The following is a 20069-nucleotide window of genomic DNA, read 5'->3' on the forward strand; positions in this document are numbered from 1 at the left end:
ATAACTTTAATCCATTGAGCAACAAAACTATAAAACTGTATTAATATTTTACTTAGTACATGTGTATTTTAAAATTTTAATATCGTTATTTTGAAGATAAACGTAGCTATTCCATTAATTCATAACATAAAACGTTTACATCAATGATCAATGAAATGGTAAACCATTCCTTAGAGTAAGACATAAAAACAACTTTTCTAACTATGCTATAGAAAACTTGAATCGCAGACTGTTTTATAACTATGAAGCTATGTTCCTTCAGGGAGCTTAAAGCTTTATCAAATTATTTGGGTTTTCGTCATCATTCTTTTTTGCTCGCCCAAGATAAGATCAACACTTGTCGAAACCAAACTAAACGATTTATGCTAATGAAAATGAAAAGCTCGTGAACGTAACGAGATGAAAAAAGCTCGTGAAACTAACGAGAGGAAAACACAATAATAGAGAAAATAAAAAGTGGGTAAAGTCAAAGTAGGGTTGGGAGTTCAAGACTACCAACACAAACCCCAATACCTACCTACTATTATTTTATTCAAAGGGAGAGAAAACGGAAGAAGAAGATCTGTGGCGGTGGTCAGTGGCGGACGGAGCTACGATGGTGGTCGGGCAGAAGAAGAGGGAGAGCAAACATAGAAGGTGACCAAAACCGCCGGCTCAAAGCTCCATTAGAGCTCCGGCCGGAGGCCGGCGGTGGAAGCCGAAGTTAAAATTTTAAGATCGTTATTCTTTAGAACTTTTTCAAATTTGGCATTTGATCTACAAAATAGAGAACTAACAACCTTCTTCTCTAAAATTTTCCTCTTTAACTATGGTACATCGTCCTTATTTTCTCAACTCGAACCTGTTAAAATCAAATTTTTTATTTTACAAAAAAAAAAATATTGAGACTAATGAAAGATTATAATTAATGAAGAAACATTAATAAATATTAAAATACACATGTACTAAGTAAAATTTTAATAGAGTTTTAATAGTTTTCTTGCTCCAGCCTCCAGGGTAGGGCTATAAACTAATCGAACACGAACAGACAAAGCGTGTTCATGTTTGTTTGTTAAGATTTGTGGAGTAGTGTCTGTGTTCATTTGTTAAGATTTTTTAAAATCATGTTTGCGTTTGTTTGTTAGTGTTTATTAACGTTCGCGAACATGTTCATTTGTTTGGTCAATTAAATATATTTGTGAACAACCAAGTAACTTTATTCACGAATGCTAAACAAACAAACACGTGTCATGTTCATGATCATAAATTGTTCGTGAACAAGAAATATTCTTTGTTCACGAACAAAAAAACAAACAAACAACATAACAACTATAAAAATAATATAAATAAGTCCAAAAGTAACATTTAATATCAAAATAAAAAAGCGAGTTTGTTCATGAATATTACTAAACGAACAATAAACGATATTATTCAAGAGCTCTTAGCAAACGAGCATACAAATGTTCAGACTCTATTCATTTATTAAACGAACACTAACATTTTTCATTTATGTTCGTTTACCTTAGTAAGCGAACATAAACAAATGCTTATCGAACACGAAAGCAAATAGTTTACTGAAAGCTCTGTTGCTTACACTCCTACTCCATAGGCCAAAACTGTAACTTTTTTGAAGAGTTAAGCGTTTATATTGTAACTTTTTTGACGATTCTCCTTGGGCCAGCTACCGTGCCTCCCAGAGCGGACACAGATGGACCCGGACCATTAAACGGACGGATAAAGACCCAGTAAATTTACTATATAAAAAAAAAAAAAAGATAAGGACTAAACAACTAGTAAAGAATAATTGAGGGACGATAAAAGTACTTTTTTTTTACCTAGCTAGAATTTTCTTGTGAATCAGATAGCATTTGAGTTGACTCGTGGAGTCATGGATGTTGTTTTGGTCCACTTTGGCCTTCAATTATGGAGAATGCAGTAGTTCTACGTCTTGGTCACGGCTTAACTACTGGCCATACAAAATAAGAAATAAAGAAAATCATTTCATTTTGCACTCTAAAATCATATCCTGTTTGAGCTTCCGGTAAACAAAACCGCCAAGTAGCTTCCAATTCTTCGCCGGTGAAGTTAACTACTGTTGTAATGGCGGACACTCCTGTAACGTTTGTATTGGAGCAACTATCAGCGTTGATCCGTGAAGAGTACTCGCTCTTGGGAGGGATTAGAGATGATGCGGAAGAGGTGATGAATGCTTTCCGTCGTTTGAAGGCGGTTTTGAAGGTTGCGGACGAGAGGGAAGAAATCGATACTCAAGTTAAAGAATGGGTGAAGATAATTCGGGAGCTAGTTTATGACACTGAAGATGTTCTTGACGAGTTCCATTTCCGCTTTGGAGGTGGCCGAACCAATGAAGGTTTGCGCAATAGGATCAAGAACAAATACACTTCCGTCAAGAACTTGAGAGCTCGGCGCAGGCTTGCTCTTGAACTGAGAAGGATCAAGGCCAGGGTCAACAAAATCTACCAGGAACAGCCAAGGTTGTTAACAACGACTGATCACACTATCCACAACCACAACAAATGGGTGTATGATAGCCGAAGGGATGCCCTTTTGCTAAAAGACTCGGATCTGGTAGGTATTGACAATCCCAAGCTGTCTCTTGTTAACCGCCTACTTGCTGTAGATAAAGGTTTGAGAGTCCATTCTGTAGTGGGTATGGGGGGATTGGGGAAAACTACTTTAGTTAAAAAAGTTTTTGATGATGCACTAGTGGTAAATCACTTCCAGCCTCGTGTGTGGCTTACAATTTCTGAAACTTTTAATGTTGATGAGTTGCTAAAAGATGCAATTCGGCAAATAGTAAAGCAAACCAATCAACAGATCCCTCAAGATTTTGTAGCCATGAACACTGATAAATTGAAAGAATTCATCAATAACATTCTTTCAGGCCAAAGATATATTATTGTTTTGGATGACATATGGGACATTCCTGCTTGGATGGCATTCAAATATGTTTTCCCGGGTCAAAGCTTTGGTAGCCGTATAGTTATCACAACACGGAATAACGAAATAGGTATCTATGCAAGCAATGAAACCCAGGGCCATGTCTACTCTTTAGAGCCTTTGTCTCCTAAAGATTCATGGATTTTGTTTAGCAAAAAAACATTTTTAGATGGTTCCTGTCCTCTACACTTGGTGAACATTGCTAAAAACATCTTAAAGAGATGTGATGGTCTACCCCTAGCGATTGTGGTGATAGCTGGGGTGTTGGCTACAAAGAGTGGGAGCATTGAAGAATGGGAAAGATTCCAGCACAGTCTCAACATTCAAATGGAAAGCAATAATTGGATGAAGAGCATGAAGAATCTACTTTCTCTCAGTTATTATGATCTGCCATATTATCTAAAGTATTGTTTTTTATACTTGAGCATCTTTCCTGAAGATGTCATCATCAACAAAAACATAGTGATTCAACTATGGATTGCAGAAGGATTTGTTAGGGAAAACAACCAACAAGTAAAAGAGGAAGTTGCTGAAGCCTATCTGAATGAATTACTTCATCGAAACTTAATCATACTTGCAGAGAAGGCTAGAGATGGAAGGATGAAGGGATTTCGAGTGCATGATATTTTGCGAGAAGTTATTCTTTCCAAGTCAGCAGAGCAAAATTTTACAATCATTATTTCCACTGGGCAAAACACAAAGCCTTCCAACAAGCCTCGACGCCTTGCAATCCATAGGTTTGATGACCACATTCTGGAGTACACTTCATCAAAAATGCATCTTCGCTCTTTACAATTCTTTGAACCACTTTCAAGCTCGGCGTTATCTTCATTGTCAAAGATGTTTACTGCCAAATATATTCCTCTAAAAGTATTGGATTTAAGGGGTGCTGAACTAGAGGAAATTCCAGAGGAAGTTTTTAATTTGTTTCAATTAAAGTACTTGAGTTTGAGAAGAACAAAGTTGAGAAGCGTTTCTAAATCTATAGGACGTCTTTAAAACTTAGAGACATTTGATTTGAAGCACACTTATGTGGTTGAGTTGCCAGCTGAGCTCTTAAAACTTTGTAAACTCCGACGTCTCCTTGTGTACCGTTACCCAGATAGGTGGACTTATCATTGGACGGATACACAAAGCTTTAATGCTCCATTTAAGATTGGAGAATTACTGTCTTTACAAAAGTTGTGTTATATTCAAGCAAATGATACTAATGTAGTGTCAGAGATAGGAAAGTTAACACAACTAAGAAGGCTAGGACTTACAAAACTGAGACATGAGGATGGCAAAGAATTTTGTTCGTCATTTGAAAAGTTGGCAAACCTTTGCTCTTTAAGTCTTGGGTCAAATTCAGAGGATGAGATCCTTGATATTCAACATCCTCTATGTGTCGTTCCTCTTCATCTTCATACATTACAATTGATAGGGCGTCTGGAAAGAGTACCTCAATGGTTATCCTCACTTGTAGGCTTAACCACTCTACACTTGAATTGGAATAGACTTGTTGAAGATCCATTACCGTTTTTCCAAGATCTGCCCATGTTAGCATGTCTTTATCTTTCAAAGTCTTATGAAGGGCAAGAATTGTGCTTCAAGGCTAAAAAGTTCTCAAAGCTCAAGGAACTGGTTATCGATAACTTCAAGGCATTGAAATGGATAAGAATGGAGGAAGGTACATTGGATCATCTTGAAGAGTTTGTGTTGACAGACTGCAAATTGGTTGAGCATATACCGATGGGTATTGAACATTTGTCTAATCTTAAGGTAATTACAATCTATGACTTGGGTGACAAATTCAATGCAAAGTTCGAGTCAGAACGTGAAAAGAGTGATATCTATGCAAAGATATTTCACATTCCAAAAATTTACATTTCCCATGTCATAGATGGTAAGAGGAAGTTTTTCTTTTAATTTAATGGCCGGCGGTCACGAGATTTTGTATGTGTAAAATGTGTTGTATATCTATACTTTGTGATTTTAATTTAGTTATTTTTCAGTGTATTAAAACTTTTGATTGTAATATCTAAACTAATTGATCATATGATTTTATTGTATTGTCTGATATGGCACTTTGATGGCCTCTAGTACTCTTTGAAAGTGTTCATCACCAAAGATTTATCCACAAGTTTAATTTGCAGCATAGGTTTTTATAATGCTACCTTTTGGGGCACAATATTAGAGATAGCTATTGTAGAGATTTTTAAGACATGATTGAATCTGTTGAAATTTTTTGTTTTTAATATTTTGTTTTTATTTAAATAAGTCTATAAATATGAAATTTTATCGTACTATATAATTTTACATCATAATTTTTCTATCCATAGCATGTGCAGCAATACATTATACATGTCAGTTTTAGTTGTAAGTGTTTATTTGTTTGGGTAATTTCTAACGTGCATGCATGGCCCCTAAATGTAGTGATGCACTCATGATTGATTTTTGGTGATGAGATTGTAAAATGGATGGTTATTCTTGCTTGTAAAATTTTAAAATATTGTTTCAAGGCTCTTATGTTTATTTTGTAACTATTAATTATTTTAGATTTTATTGAAGTTATAAAAAAAAAAAAAAATTCGGTCCATGATAGTACACATGCAGACATAGTAACATATGAATACAAGATTGTACCTTCTAAAATCTGGTGATTATATGGCTTCACCGAGGCAATGTGCTTGAATTGTTCCTTCACTAGCATCTCTTTAGAAATATTCTTCAACCAACGCAAGTCGAATTGTAGCATTAACCTTTCGGCAGTATGCCTGTTCAAAAATATAGCAACTAACTTGTTGAATGTACGTTAGCCGAGCTATAGTAGTTACATGCAACATTTGACAACCCTTTAACGTATTGTTGAAGGATTCTGAGCTGTTGGTAGTCATAATGTCAAACCTTCAACCACAATCATAAGACAATGCCCATGATTGCTTCGGGATTTCTGACAAGTATGGGTACGCTTGGGGCCACTAGTCTATCTTGGTACAAGTATTGCTACGTCCAAGTCTTTCTTGCAAGTATTGGAATTGTCTGCAAAAGCGCTCAGGATAGTAATACTCAATAACATTGAAAAACACTAATGGTACACACACTCTCCATATATTTGCTCCGGCTACACAATAATTGTCCAAATAAACACCGTATAGGGTGAATTTAAACCGAATACAATAAAAAAAAATTACTTAATTTAATTTACAAACAACAACAAATAATTAACATGAGCCATTACATTAGGCACTTACGTTGTCAACCTGCACATGATCAAGTTGATCTCGATACACACAAATAACATAAGCCGTTACATTAGGCCATCTATGATCACATGCACACCCAACTATATTGCAAGTGATCATTGTACCAAATTATCATACAATATATTTTTAAAATGAAATAATATATATATATATATATATATATATATATATATATATATATATATATATATATATATATATATTACAAAAAAAAAAAGTCGACCGGTGGCCTAGGCGCCGCCTAGTCGGCCGACGGCCTAGGCGGCCCAGGCAGGCTAGGCGCCGCCTAGGCGCCCGGCCGCGGAGGAGGCCGATTTCGGCATTCCTCGACGCGGCCGGGCGCTGCCTAGTGCCTAGGCGGGATTTTTGTAACACTACTTTTTAATCTCATAGCCCTCAACTCCATTGAAGGCCACTTCCCAACTTACACTCCTACGTATGCTTTCATTCATTCAACTTGTGATTCAAGATTGCAGAAGGATTTGTTAGGGAAAACAACCAACAAGTAAAAGAGGAAGTTGCTGAAGCCTATCTGAATGAATTACTTCATCGAAACTTAATCATACTTGCAGAGAAGGCTAGAGATGGAAGGATGAAGGGATTTCGAGTGCATGATATTTTGCGAGAAGTTATTCTTTCCAAGTCAGCAGAGCAAAATTTTACAATCATTATTTCCACTGGCAAAACACAAAGCCTTCCAACAAGCCTCGACGCCTTGCAATCCATAGGTTTGATGACCACATTCTGGAGTACACTTCATCAAAAATGCATCTTCGCTCTTTACAATTCTTTGAACCACTTTCAAGCTCGGCGTTATCTTCATTGTCAAAGATGTTTACTGCCAAATATATTCCTCTAAAAGTATTGGATTTAAGGGTGCTGAACTAGAGGAAATTCCAGAGGAAGTTTTTAATTTGTTTCAATTAAAGTACTTGAGTTTGAGAAGAACAAAGTTGAGAAGCGTTTCTAAATCTATAGGACGTCTTTAAAACTTAGAGACATTTGATTTGAAGCACACTTATGTGGTTGAGTTGCCAGCTGAGCTCTTAAAACTTTGTAAACTCCGACGTCTCCTTGTGTACCGTTACCCAGATAGGTGGACTTATCATTGGACGGATACACAAAGCTTTAATGCTCCATTTAAGATTGGAGAATTACTGTCTTTACAAAAGTTGTGTTATATTCAAGCAAATGATACTAATGTAGTGTCAGAGATAGGAAAGTTAACACAACTAAGAAGGCTAGGACTTACAAAACTGAGACATGAGGATGGCAAAGAATTTTGTTCGTCATTTGAAAAGTTGGCAAACCTTTGCTCTTTAAGTCTTGGGTCAAATTCAGAGGATGAGATCCTTGATATTCAACATCCTCTATGTGTCGTTCCTCTTCATCTTCATACATTACAATTGATAGGGCGTCTGGAAAGAGTACCTCAATGGTTATCCTCACTTGTAGGCTTAACCACTCTACACTTGAATTGGAATAGACTTGTTGAAGATCCATTACCGTTTTTCCAAGATCTGCCCATGTTAGCATGTCTTTATCTTTCAAAGTCTTATGAAGGGCAAGATTGTGCTTCAAGGCTAAAAAGTTCTCAAAGCTCAAGGAACTGGTTATCGATAACTTCAAGGCATTGAAATGGATAAGAATGGAGGAAGGTACATTGGATCATCTTGAAGAGTTTGTGTTGACAGACTGCAAATTGGTTGAGCATATACCGATGGGTATTGAACATTTGTCTAATCTTAAGGTAATTACAATCTATGACTTGGGTGACAAATTCAATGCAAAGTTCGAGTCAGAACGTGAAAAGAGTGATATCTATGCAAAGATATTTCACATTCCAAAAATTTACATTTCCCATGTCATAGATGGTAAGAGGAAGTTTTTCTTTTAATTTAATGGCCGGCGTCACGAGATTTTGTATGTGTAAAATGTGTTGTATATCTATACTTTGTGATTTTAATTAGTTATTTTTCAGTGTATTAAAAACTTTGATTGTAATATTAAACTAATTGATCATATGATTTTATTGTATTGTCTGATATGGCACTTTGATGGCCCTAGTACTCTTTGAAAGTGTTCATCACCAAAGATTTATCCACAAGTTTAATTTGCAGCATAGGTTTTTATAATGCTACCTTTTGGGGCACAATATTAGAGATAGCTATTGTAGAGATTTTTAAGACATGATTGAATCTGTTGAAATTTTTTGTTTTTAATATTTTGTTTTTATTTAAATAAGTCTATAAATATGAAATTTTATCGTACTATATAATTTTACATCATAATTTTTCTATCCATAGCATGTGCAGCAATACATTATACATGTCAGTTTTAGTTGTAAGTGTTTATTTGTTTGGGTAATTTCTAACGTGCATGCATGGCCCCTAAATGTAGTGATGCACTCATGATTGATTTTTTGGTGATGAGATTGTAAAATGGATGGTTATTCTTGCTTGTAAAATTTTAAAATATTGTTTCAAGGCTCTTATGTTTATTTTGTAACTATTAATTATTTTAGATTTTATTGAAGTTATAAAAAAAAAAAAAATTCGGTCCATGATAGTACACATGCAGACATAGTAACATATGAATACAAGATTGTACCTTCTAAAATCTGGTGATTATATGGCTTCACCGAGGCAATGTGCTTGAATTGTTCCTTCACTAGCATCTCTTTAGAAATATTCTTCAACCAACGCAAGTCGAATTGTAGCATTAACCTTTCGGCAGTATGCCTGTTCAAAATATAGCAACTAACTTGTTGAATGTACGTTAGCCGAGCTATAGTAGTTACATGCAACATTTGACAACCCTTTAACGTATTGTGAAGGATTCTGAGCTGTTGGTAGTCATAATGTCAAACCTTCAACCACAATCATAAGACAATGCCCATGATTGCTTCGGGATTTCTGACAAGTATGGGTACGCTTGGGGCCACTAGTCTATCTTGGTACAAGTATTGCTACGTCCAAGTCTTTCTTGCAAGTATTGGAATTGTCTGCAAAAGCGCTCAGGATAGTAATACTCAATAACATTGAAAAACACTAATGGTACACACACTCTCCATATATTTGCTCCGGCTACACAATAATTGTCCAAATAAACACCGTATAGGGTGAATTTAAACCGAATACAATAAAAAAAAATTACTTAATTTAATTTACAAACAACAACAAATAATTAACATGAGCCATTACATTAGGCACTTACGTTGTCAACCTGCACATGATCAAGTTGATCTCGATACACACAAATAACATAAGCCGTTACATTAGGCCATCTATGATCACATGCACACCCAACTATATTGCAAGTGATCATTGTACCAAATTATCATACAATATATTTTATAAATGAAATAATATATATATATATATATATATATATATATATATATATATATATATATATATATATATATATTACAATTACAAAAAGAAAAAGAGAGAAAAAAAAAACATAAACTAACCTTGCCCCGTATGGTAAATCACCGAACTTCCAAAAACACATAAACTAACCCGGATTAAATGGTGCTACATCCATAACTGCCAAATACAATAAATTTGTTTTTTATTTTTTGTTTTAAAACCAATTATAATTCATATGATTGCAAAAAAATTTCTATCAAGTAAAAAAAGGTGCCAATTAATTTTAAAAAGGTGTCTATTTTCTATCAAATTTAATTCGATAGTATAATTTATTAGCTGGAGAACACTTGAGTGCTAATCTATTTCATCAAAAGCATACTCAATGCATGACTTCAGTTTCTTCCCACCTATGAAATCTATCGCATAAATATTTTTTTAATAAAATTATAATTAATTCATTGTGGGACCTAAAATTTAATTTTATTTATTTATTTAACTAAAAAATTCAACAAATACCCCCTAAATATTTTTAAATAAAACTATAATACCATTACTGTTTTCACTTATTTCACATTAATAATCTGTCTGTATTTAGTGCAAAATTACATTGTTATCACCGTTTCCATTTTTAATCCAACAACTATATAATTTTTAGACTATTAAATTTTCATAAATAGTGTATGACACACAATCAATTATAATTTTTTAAATAAAAGGCAGTACAAAAATGTTTCAGATTTTACGTAAATATTGACATTTTAAAACAGTTTAGGCATAATCTAAACTTTACGTAAATATGATCCGCAATTTGAAAAGCATTATGGATTTGATTTTTTGATTTGTACAATTTTACAAACTTTACGTAAATAGATTTGTACAGTTTTGTAAATCTTGCCTTCACTTTAAAATATTGCTCCCATTAATATCATCACATACTATAAAAATAAATAAATGTTAATTTCCAGTAGGTATGCAAATTAAATGTTAATTAATAAAATAATTTCAAAGTTAATAATTAATATATATATATATATATATAATTTATGCGAACTTAATTCAATGATACAATATAATATGAACAGATACTACAATGTAACAGAGTCGGTAGAACTCAAAAAAAAATGATACAATATAATATAAAATAACTAAAATATAATTACCTTCGTCAAACTTTGACAAAAAATATAACGGTTGAAACAGTATAATGCGCTACCACCACCGGAATATCATTTCAAAAATTAAAACATCTCCGCCGTAAAATGTATTATCGCCACGGTCAAAAAACTTCTCACTGAACAAATAAAATTTGAGAAAATAAAAATTAAAGGGAAAGAGTTGAAGGAGTAAAAATAGTGAAAAAGGAGAGGAGATGTATGTATATAAGCTGTACAAGAATGAGATGTATAAATGCTTTACCTTATGTTGATGACGATGAGGGAGTATTCTGCTGAGAGAAGAGTGAGAGAAATACTGTATGTATTGTGGAGCATTATACTGATGAAAGAGAGAAAACTTTTTGTCCTTTTGCTGCTGGGAAACGGTAACAAAATTGTTACTTTCTTTATATTTATCCAACTTTTAGAACATCAATATTTCTGTCCATTGGATAGCTTTGGTCGACAACCAAAGAATCAGCCACTAACTACTGGCCATAGAAAATAAGAAATAAAGAAAATCATTTCATTTTGCAGTCTACAATCATATCCTGTTTGAGCACTCCAATTCTTCGAAGTTTGGATCTGTACAAATGGCGGACGCTGCTGTAAGGTTTGTATTGGGCCAACTATCAACGTTGACCCGTGAAGAGTACTCGCTCTTGGGAGGGATTGGAGATGATGCGCAAGACGTCAAGAATGCTTTCGATCGTTTGACTGCGGTTTTGAGAGTTGCGGACGAGAGGGAAGAAATTGATCCTCAAGTTAAAGCTTGGGTGAAGATAGTCCGGGAGCTGGCTTATGACGCCGAAGATGTTCTTGACGAATTCTTGTTCCGCTTTGGAGGTGACCGGACGGGTGGAGGATTCTATGCTAAAATTAAGAACATATACACTTCCGTCAACAACTTGAGAGCTCGGCGAAGGCTTGGTCTTCAACTGCGAAGGATCAAGGCCAGAGTGAACAACATCTCTCAGGAACAGCCAAAGTTGTTAACAACCTCCGATCACACTGTCTACAGCTACAACAAATGGTGGTATGATAGCCGAGGGGATGCCCTTTTGCTAGAAGAGTCGGATCTGGTAGGTATTGAAAATCCCAAGCATTTTCTTGTTAGTCTCCTGCTTGATGTTGATGATAATTTGAGGATTTATTCTGTAGTAGGCATGGGGGGTTTGGGAAAGACTACTTTGGTTAAAAAGGCTTATGATGATGCACAAGTGATAAATCACTTTCAGTATCGTGTGTGGATTACGATTTCTGAAACTTTTAAGATTGAGGAGTTGCTGAAAGATGCAATTAAGCAACTAGTGGAGCAAACTAAGCAAAAGCCCACTCAAGATTTTGAAGCCATGGACTCAAATAAACTGAAAGAATTCATTAAGAACATTCTTTCAAGCCAAAGATACATCATTGTTCTTGATGACATTTGGCACATTAATGTTTGGATGGCTATCAAATATTCTTTTCCTAGGCAGAGTTTTGGTAGTCGTATAGTTATCACAACAAGGAATAGTGAAATTGGTGCTTCCACATGCCGCGAAACCCACGGCGGCGTTGTCTACCCTTTAGAGCCATTGTCCTTTGAATATTCATGGACTTTGTTTTGTAGAAAGACATTCTTAAGTGATTTGTGCCCTCAGCACTTGGTGAACATTGCTAAGAATATCTTAAAGAGATGCAATGGTCTACCCCTAGCGATCGTGGTGATAGCTGGGGTTTTGGCTTCAAAGAATGACAACATTGCAGAATGGGAAAGATTCCAGCACAGTCTCAACATCCAAATGGAAAGCAATGACTGGATGAAGAGCATGAAGAATTTACTTTCTCTCAGTTACTATGATCTACCATATTATCTTAAGTATTGTTTTTTATACTTGAGCATCTTTGCTGAAGATGTCATCATCAACAAAAACATAGTGATTCGACTATGGATAGCAGAAGGATTTGTTAGAGAGAACAACCAACAACAAGAAAAAGAAGAAGTTGCTGAAGGTTATCTGAATGAATTACTTCATCGAAACTTAATCATACTTGCAGATAAGGATGAAGTGGGAAGGATCAGGGGATTTCGAGTGCATGATATTTTGCGAGAAGTTATTCTTTCCAAGTCAGTAGAGCAAAACTTTACAATCATTGCCACAGGACAAAACACAGAACCTTCCAACAAGTTTCGACGCTTAGCAATCCATAGGTTTGATGACCACATTCTAAGGTACACTTCATCAAAAATGCATCTTCGATCCTTACAATTCTTTGAACCACTTTCAAGCTCGGCGTCATCTTTATTGTCAAAGATGTTTACTGCCAAATATATTCCTCTAAAAGTTTTGGATTTAAGGGGTGCTAAACTAGAGGAAATTCCAGAGGAAGTTTTTAATTTGTTTCAATTGAAGTACTTGAGTTTGAGAAGAACAAAGTTGAGAAGTGTTTCTAAATCTATAGGACGTCTTCAAAACTTAGAGACACTTGATTTGAAGCACACTAATGTGGTTGAGTTGCCAACTGAGCTCTTAAAACTTTGTAAAGTCCGACATCTCCTTGTGTACTGTTACCCAGGTAATTGGATAAATCCTTGGGTTAGTTCGCAAAGCTTTAATGCTCCATTTAAGATTGGGGAATTACTATTTTTACAAAAGTTGTGTTATATACAAGCAAATGATACTCTTGGCATCAAAATAGTGTCTGAGATCGGAAAGCTAACACAACTAAGAAGACTAGGAGTTACAAAGTTGAGACAAGAAGATGGCAAAGAATTATTTTTGTCCTTGGAAAAGTTGACTAATCTTTGCGCTTTAGATCTTATGTCAGCTTCAGAAGATGATATCCTTGATATCCAATATCCTCTATGTAGGGTTCCTCATAGTCTTCAAAGGTTATATTTAAGAGGGCGTCTGGAGAGGGTACCTCAATGGTTATCCTCACTTGTTGGCTTAACCACTCTACTCTTGCAATGGAATAGACTTGCTGAAGATCCATTACCGTTTCTCCAAGATCTGCCCATGTTAGCATATCTTAGACTTTCAAAGTCTTATGAAGGGGAAAGATTGTGCTTCAAGGCCAAAAAGTTCTCAAAGCTCAAGCATCTGCTTATTATGGACTTTGAGGCACTGAAATGGATAAGAATTGAGGAAGGTGCATTACATCATCTGGAACAATTTTACCTGAAAAAATGCAAATTGCTTGAGCAGGTGCCGCTAGGTATTCAACATTTGTCTAATCTTAAGAGAATTATTATTCGTGATATGGCTGACCAATTGATGACAACTTTAAAGCCAAATGGTGAAAACTATGCAAAGATATCTCACATTCCAGAAATTTATATTTCCCAAATCATAGATGGTGAGAGGAAGGTTTTTTCTTATTAATGGGTGATTGCGAAATTTAGTATGCGCGAACACGTATATCTATACTTTTTGTGTGTGTTTTTTTTTTTTCATTTAATTGTTTTTCAGAACAATTAGAAGTTTTTATTATGATGGATAGATCTTGTAATAGGTAAATTAATTGATTTTAGATTGTCATATATTATGATTTTAGTGTTATTGTCTAATACGGCACTTTGTGGCTAGGTTGGTGCATGACCTCTAAAGGCGAGAATGTAATTAGACTTTTTGTAAGTACGATATGTCACACAATATAAATTGAGAATGTTTTCTAAACCTCGCTAACAAACTTTATCTACTGTGAGCTTACTTATATGTGGGGCTAACATTTAAGTAGTTTGGGCAAATATGGATCATGGGTTTAATGAAGGTGCATTTGAAATTATAACAACTTTTTCCTTTAGTAGAGTTAATTTTTTGCATCCTGCACTAGCATCTACTTCTCGTGTAATAAGACTAATCCTGGCTACTTAAGCATCTACTTCTCGTGTAATAAGACTAATCCTGGCTACTTAATTCTGAACTTCTCGTGTAATAAGACTAATCCTGGCTACTTAATTCTGAACTTGAAATTATAACAACTTTTTCCTTTAGTAGAGTTAATTTTTTGCATCCTGCACTAGCATCTACTTCTCGTGTAATAAGACTAATCCTGGCTACTTAAGCATCTACTTCTCGTGTAATAAGACTAATCCTGGCTACTTAATTCTGAACTTCTCGTGTAATAAGACTAATCCTGGCTACTTAATTCTGAACTTAAAAAAATAATAGCCTTGTGATCTAGTAGCACAAAGTGGCTCTCTCAAATGGGAGGTCCTGAATTTGAGCCTCAGTGGGGATGAGAGTGTATTGATTCTTTGTGCTTTTATTCTTATGTTGTACTTACAGTTAATAGTTTGTGTGCGGTTAACTGCAGGTATAGAATGTCTCAATTATAGACACAAAATCTAAGAGTTATTTTTAGACTAGGGTCCACAATGCATGGTAGACCCTAGTTCATGGTATAATTGCCATGTACATAATCCACTAAGGTCTAAGTTGTGAATTGAAGGCATATTAACCAAAGCAATGAATATAAGCATCATCACATTTGAAATTGTAATCGTGGGTCTTGAATGTACGAAAACTTAAAGTTCTACTTGATTTTAAAACCAGATTATCTTATCCTTTAATTAGTTTGAATTAAACATAAAAAGATAAAAGATAAAAAGAATAGAACCAGGACACAGCAAATGATTACGTAGTTCGGAGCTACACTCCTACGTCTGTGGGGCATTCACGACAGCCCAATCCACTAGATGTTTGCCAAGATTATAGGGAGATGAAATGCTAATCATACACAAGGTCCAAAACCCACTACATCAACATTCATCAAACAATCTTCAAAACATCTTCAAGTGATTGGATTCATGCAGGCTCAACACGTTGAATCAGCACCACGCCATGAACATAGAAACCAGTAGTAAGAACACAGATTATGCTGGCACACTGTCAGGAAACTCTTCCGGTTAATATAGTTCGAAATTCTCACTTCTCAGTTGTCAATTAAGGCTTCAAAACTCCTCCCTTATATAGTAAAGTCACTTAACAAACTCTCCCAACAATATGCTTGATATTCTCCTCTGAAAAATACTGTCCACTCAAAAAACCAACCACAAGACTTGCTGAGATAAAATTGAATATTGTTAGGAAAAAATGTTGGGAGTACTGAAGCAGTTCCAGAATTCGCAAGTTGTGATCCAGCAGAACAATGAGCTTTGAAATAGTCAAACTAATATATGAACTAACTTATACTAATAAAATAAAATAACCTAAGGTTTGTCAAATGATTTAGCGAACACTAATGTGCATCATTTGTGCACTTACAAACTCCCCATTTGACAATTATTTGACAAAACCTAACAGACAAATATACCTTGGGCTAAACAAAGTTTACAAACATATTTTATTTCACGAAGCCACAAGTATATTTGTTTAGAATTAAAGCCTAGACAAAACAAGACCTATTTCAAAGCTCACTATTCCATAAGATCATTCTTGGAAAACAAAGCCTTTTAACAACTTCGACCGATCATATAAAAAGACATCCCACACATCACAATTGAGATATATCCAACCATACTTAAGACTCAGATATAAGAAAACCATCATATATATGAAAACCAAATAGATTAACCATAATCAATGTTAAGATAACAATCGAGATAAAGTCCGCTAACAAATCAAAGATAATATGCAAGAACGAAATTATTACTAATACGAAGCAAATTACCAGAGTAAGTAGTAGCAAGCAGTCCCAACAAAAGTTCATCAGTAGAGCAGTCCAAAACAACAAACCAACATCAAACCAACCAACAGTCCAAAACAACAAACCACCCAACAGAAAATACTCCCCCTACGGTTAGCAATTTCTCCCCCTGTTTTGTCAAATAAGTGACAAAGGCAAACATCTAACGGGCTGCCGGAGTGTCGGAGTGAGTAGAGTCCCCATCAGAATCCGAGTCAGAAGCAGAACCAGGAGTACCAGCTTGGGATGCAAGAATTTCAGCATGTCGAGCTTCTAAGCGAGCAATCTCACGGTAATGCTCGTGTAGGTTGCGATCTAAACCAGCAGCAGCATCCTGTTGCGCAGCAATGGACGTCCGAATGAGTTCCAGAGAAGACTCAATAGAGCTAGCCATCTGTCGGTGAGAGATCAGCGCTGGAGGAGGCATAAGAACTGAAGGCTCAGTAGTGGAAGTTCCTGGAGCTGGAGCTTGGGCAGTAAGAGAATCACGATCATCATGATGATGGCCCTGAGCCAGACGCAGATCAAACTGATAGAAATGCTCATTTTCCAGAAGTGGCTCATGATCATACGTGGTAAACCCTTGAGCAGACAAGACCCCGTAAATGAGACTCGGGTACGGAAGGTGAACCTTGGCCTCCTTCTTCTTCTTGGTAAAAGACATCATATGTGAGAAAATAACTGAACCAAGATCAACATCTAGCCTATTTCGAATTTTGTAGAGAAGAAAACCCATCTTTTCGGACACCAAATTGGCATTGACCGATGGTAACCAATTAGTAGAGGCCAAGCGCAGAAGCACAGAGTACACGGCTGTTAAATTTTAAGATTGAAGACCGGTTTTAGGCCAAACCAGAACCCGATTGTGAGTGAGAATACCAGCCAGAGAATTGAGACTCATAGTAACAGAGTGATCGGACGAGGAACGATTCAGATACTTGTTGATGGTTTCCGAGCTGATGGAATACCATTTGTGGCGAATAAAAACCTCATGATAGTGGGCAGAAACTAAAGCATCTGCATCCTCCTGCAAATTCGTATAGAACTCGGGAACCAGCCATGGTGAGTACGGACCAATATTCTGAACAGTATGCAAAAGATTTTGATCACGAAGAAGAGATAGAATATTGTAGTGCGCAATAAGATCATCTTCGACAATGGTTCTTTCAAACAGAAGTGACCTAACCCAATGAGTATTCCAATCCTCAGTTAAGTCTAAATGTAACAGCACTGGTTTAAAAGCTTTGGATTTTGACTTCTTTGAGGAAGACGCTGGAGCAGATTTAGGAGGCTCTTGACCGAGTCATTCTGACCGAAGCTTGGGGTGTAGATTTTTTGCGGGCTCGAGTTTCAGACACAAAAAACACTTCATCAGAATCATCAAGTTTTCTTTTGCCCGAGGAGGGAATGGGGTCTTTATCTTTCGAAGATTGAGCAGGCGGCTCTAGAACAGATTCAGTACCTGCAAAGGAAACAACGGGAACAGAGACACTCGGAGCAGACACAGTAACTAACACAGGAATGGACAACCCAGATCCTGGAACAGGTTCACCCGGTTGATCAACAAACTAGGCAACGTCACGAATGTGAAACGCGCTGGACTGGGTAGCAATAATATCTGGAACAGGTTCAGACGCAAACAGAGAAGGCACACACGGAACAGACATAGGAACAGATTCAGACACGCAGACTGGAACAGATTCAGAGAGATAAACAGTAGAGGATGTAAGCATAGAAACAGAGCCAGCCATAGTAGATAATGGGGTAACACATATAGCATCAGTAAAGCTCACAGAGGGTATATTAAATGAAGCAGATATGGTACCAACAAAAGGAATGTGAGAGCTACGAAATCTAGGAATATTAATAAAAAAGAAGGCGGCTTAGACTTAGGTACGGAGGTTGTACCCTCTAAGAAAAGAGGATCAGATGTTACCACTGGTTGGGAGCTGTTTTTCAGAATTCGGAGCGATGCAAGAAGCGTTTCCTCGTCAATCTCTTCATCTCCAGAAGCTTTGGTTTCGGGTAGGGGCCACAGATCGGTGACGACATTACGAGCCAGAGGTAGGAGTTGCCGTGACTCTTTGGCCGAAAGTTCATCCATTAGTTCTTGATGAAGCTTGAGTGTTGCAAGAACTCGATTTTCAGATTCATGGGAGAGAGGAGAGTTTGCATCAATAATTTGACGAAAGAGATGGTATCTAGCGAATTGCGTGGTGAAAATCTCAAAGGGATTGTTTGACAGAAGTGGTATCTTCATAAGTCGTTTCTAGGATCTCCCAAGCTTCTTTGGCGGTGTCACAACCTGTTATTAAATTGAATTGACTTTCGTGAATTAAAGAAAAAATTATATCAAGCACTACAAAAAAACGCGTTTTTAGTGACGGACAAAATCCGTCGCTAAAAGGGTTTAGCGACGGATTATGTCTGTCGCTAAAACCCTCATCGCTAGAATTTAGCGACAAAATTTTTGTCCGTCGCTAAGTAAAATAAATCCGTCGCTAAGTTTCTTCCGACGACGAATTTGATAATTAAATTTGTGAGGGAATAACGACGACAAAATCCGTCGCTAAATCTAGCAACGGAAAATCCGTCGCTAGGTCAAGAAAAAATTCGTCGCTGAGTTTCTAAACATCTTCAAAACATCTTCAAGTGATTGGATTCATGCAGGCTCAACACGCTGAATCAGCACCACGCCATGAACATAGAAACCAGTAGTAAGAACACAGATTATGCTGGCACACTGTCAGGAAACTCTTCCGGTTAATATAGTTCGAAATTCTCACTTCTCAGTTGTCAATTAAGGCTTCAAAACTCATCCCTTATATAGTAAAGTCACTTAACAAACTCTCCCAAAAATATTATTGATATTCTCCTCTAAAAAATATTGTCCACTCAAAAAACCAACCACAAGACTTGCTGAGATAAAACTGAATATTGTTAGGAAAAAACGCTGAGAGTACTGAAGCAGTTACAGAATTCGCAAGTTGTGATCCAGGAGCACAATGAGCTTTGAAATAGTCAAACTAATATATGAACTAACTTATACTAATAAAATAAAATAACTTAAGGTTTGTCAAATGATTTAGCCAACACTAATGTTGAGATGAACTGTAGTGTCAATTACGGAGTTCCGTCTCCCACTTACTGAAACAATGTCGTTTTGTGACCACGGTACCGTGGTCCACGATATAACGACCGAAGTTGTTCCATGTGATCCGCTTTGTTCCATCCATTTAAAAAAGAAAAGCATAAAAAACCATTTTGTTAATGACTCTGTTTGGCAGAGCTTATTTAGGAGCTTATAGCTTATTTTAAGCTACTAATAAGCTATAAGCTCTGTTTGGTAATGTTCTCAAAATAAGGTAGTAGCTTAAAATAAGAGCTTATTTTGAAACGCTACTTTAGGTAGCTTTTCAAAATAAGCTACTAGCTTTTTAACTTTTTTCCATCTTTATCCTTATTATTTTAAATAAATGACATCATGTATTCCCCCAATTAAAATCCTTTTGTTATTTTCTCTTCAATATGTTTGGTTATAATTTCAATTTGACATTTGTGTTTGAACATTAATTTTTTTATGAACTAATCTTATGAATTATAAACATTTTGTTTTACTTTATATATTTTCAAATATATGTTCTTACTTTATATTTTATTAAAATATATTGAGTTCATTATTT

At 35.9% G+C, this 20069-nt stretch overlaps 1 protein-coding gene and 1 pseudogene across 1 annotated transcript; both read left to right on the plus strand.

Annotated features, from left to right (window-relative positions):
• The first annotated feature begins 1978 nt into the window (after positions 1–1978).
• LOC116028590 lies at positions 1979–5077 on the plus strand (annotated as a pseudogene).
• Positions 5078–11175: 6098 nt separating this feature from the next.
• LOC116028823 (disease resistance protein RPM1-like) lies at positions 11176–14375 on the plus strand. The gene has a single exon (XM_031270651.1). It carries the CDS (start codon positions 11307–11309, stop codon positions 14079–14081), a length of 2775 nt encoding a protein of 924 aa, XP_031126511.1. The 5' UTR covers positions 11176–11306; the 3' UTR covers positions 14082–14375.
• Positions 14376–20069: the final 5694 nt, after the last annotated feature.

The sequence above is a fragment of the Ipomoea triloba genome, chromosome 9 (assembly GCF_003576645.1).
Source record: "Ipomoea triloba cultivar NCNSP0323 chromosome 9, ASM357664v1".
NCBI lineage: Eukaryota > Viridiplantae > Streptophyta > Magnoliopsida > Solanales > Convolvulaceae > Ipomoea > Ipomoea triloba.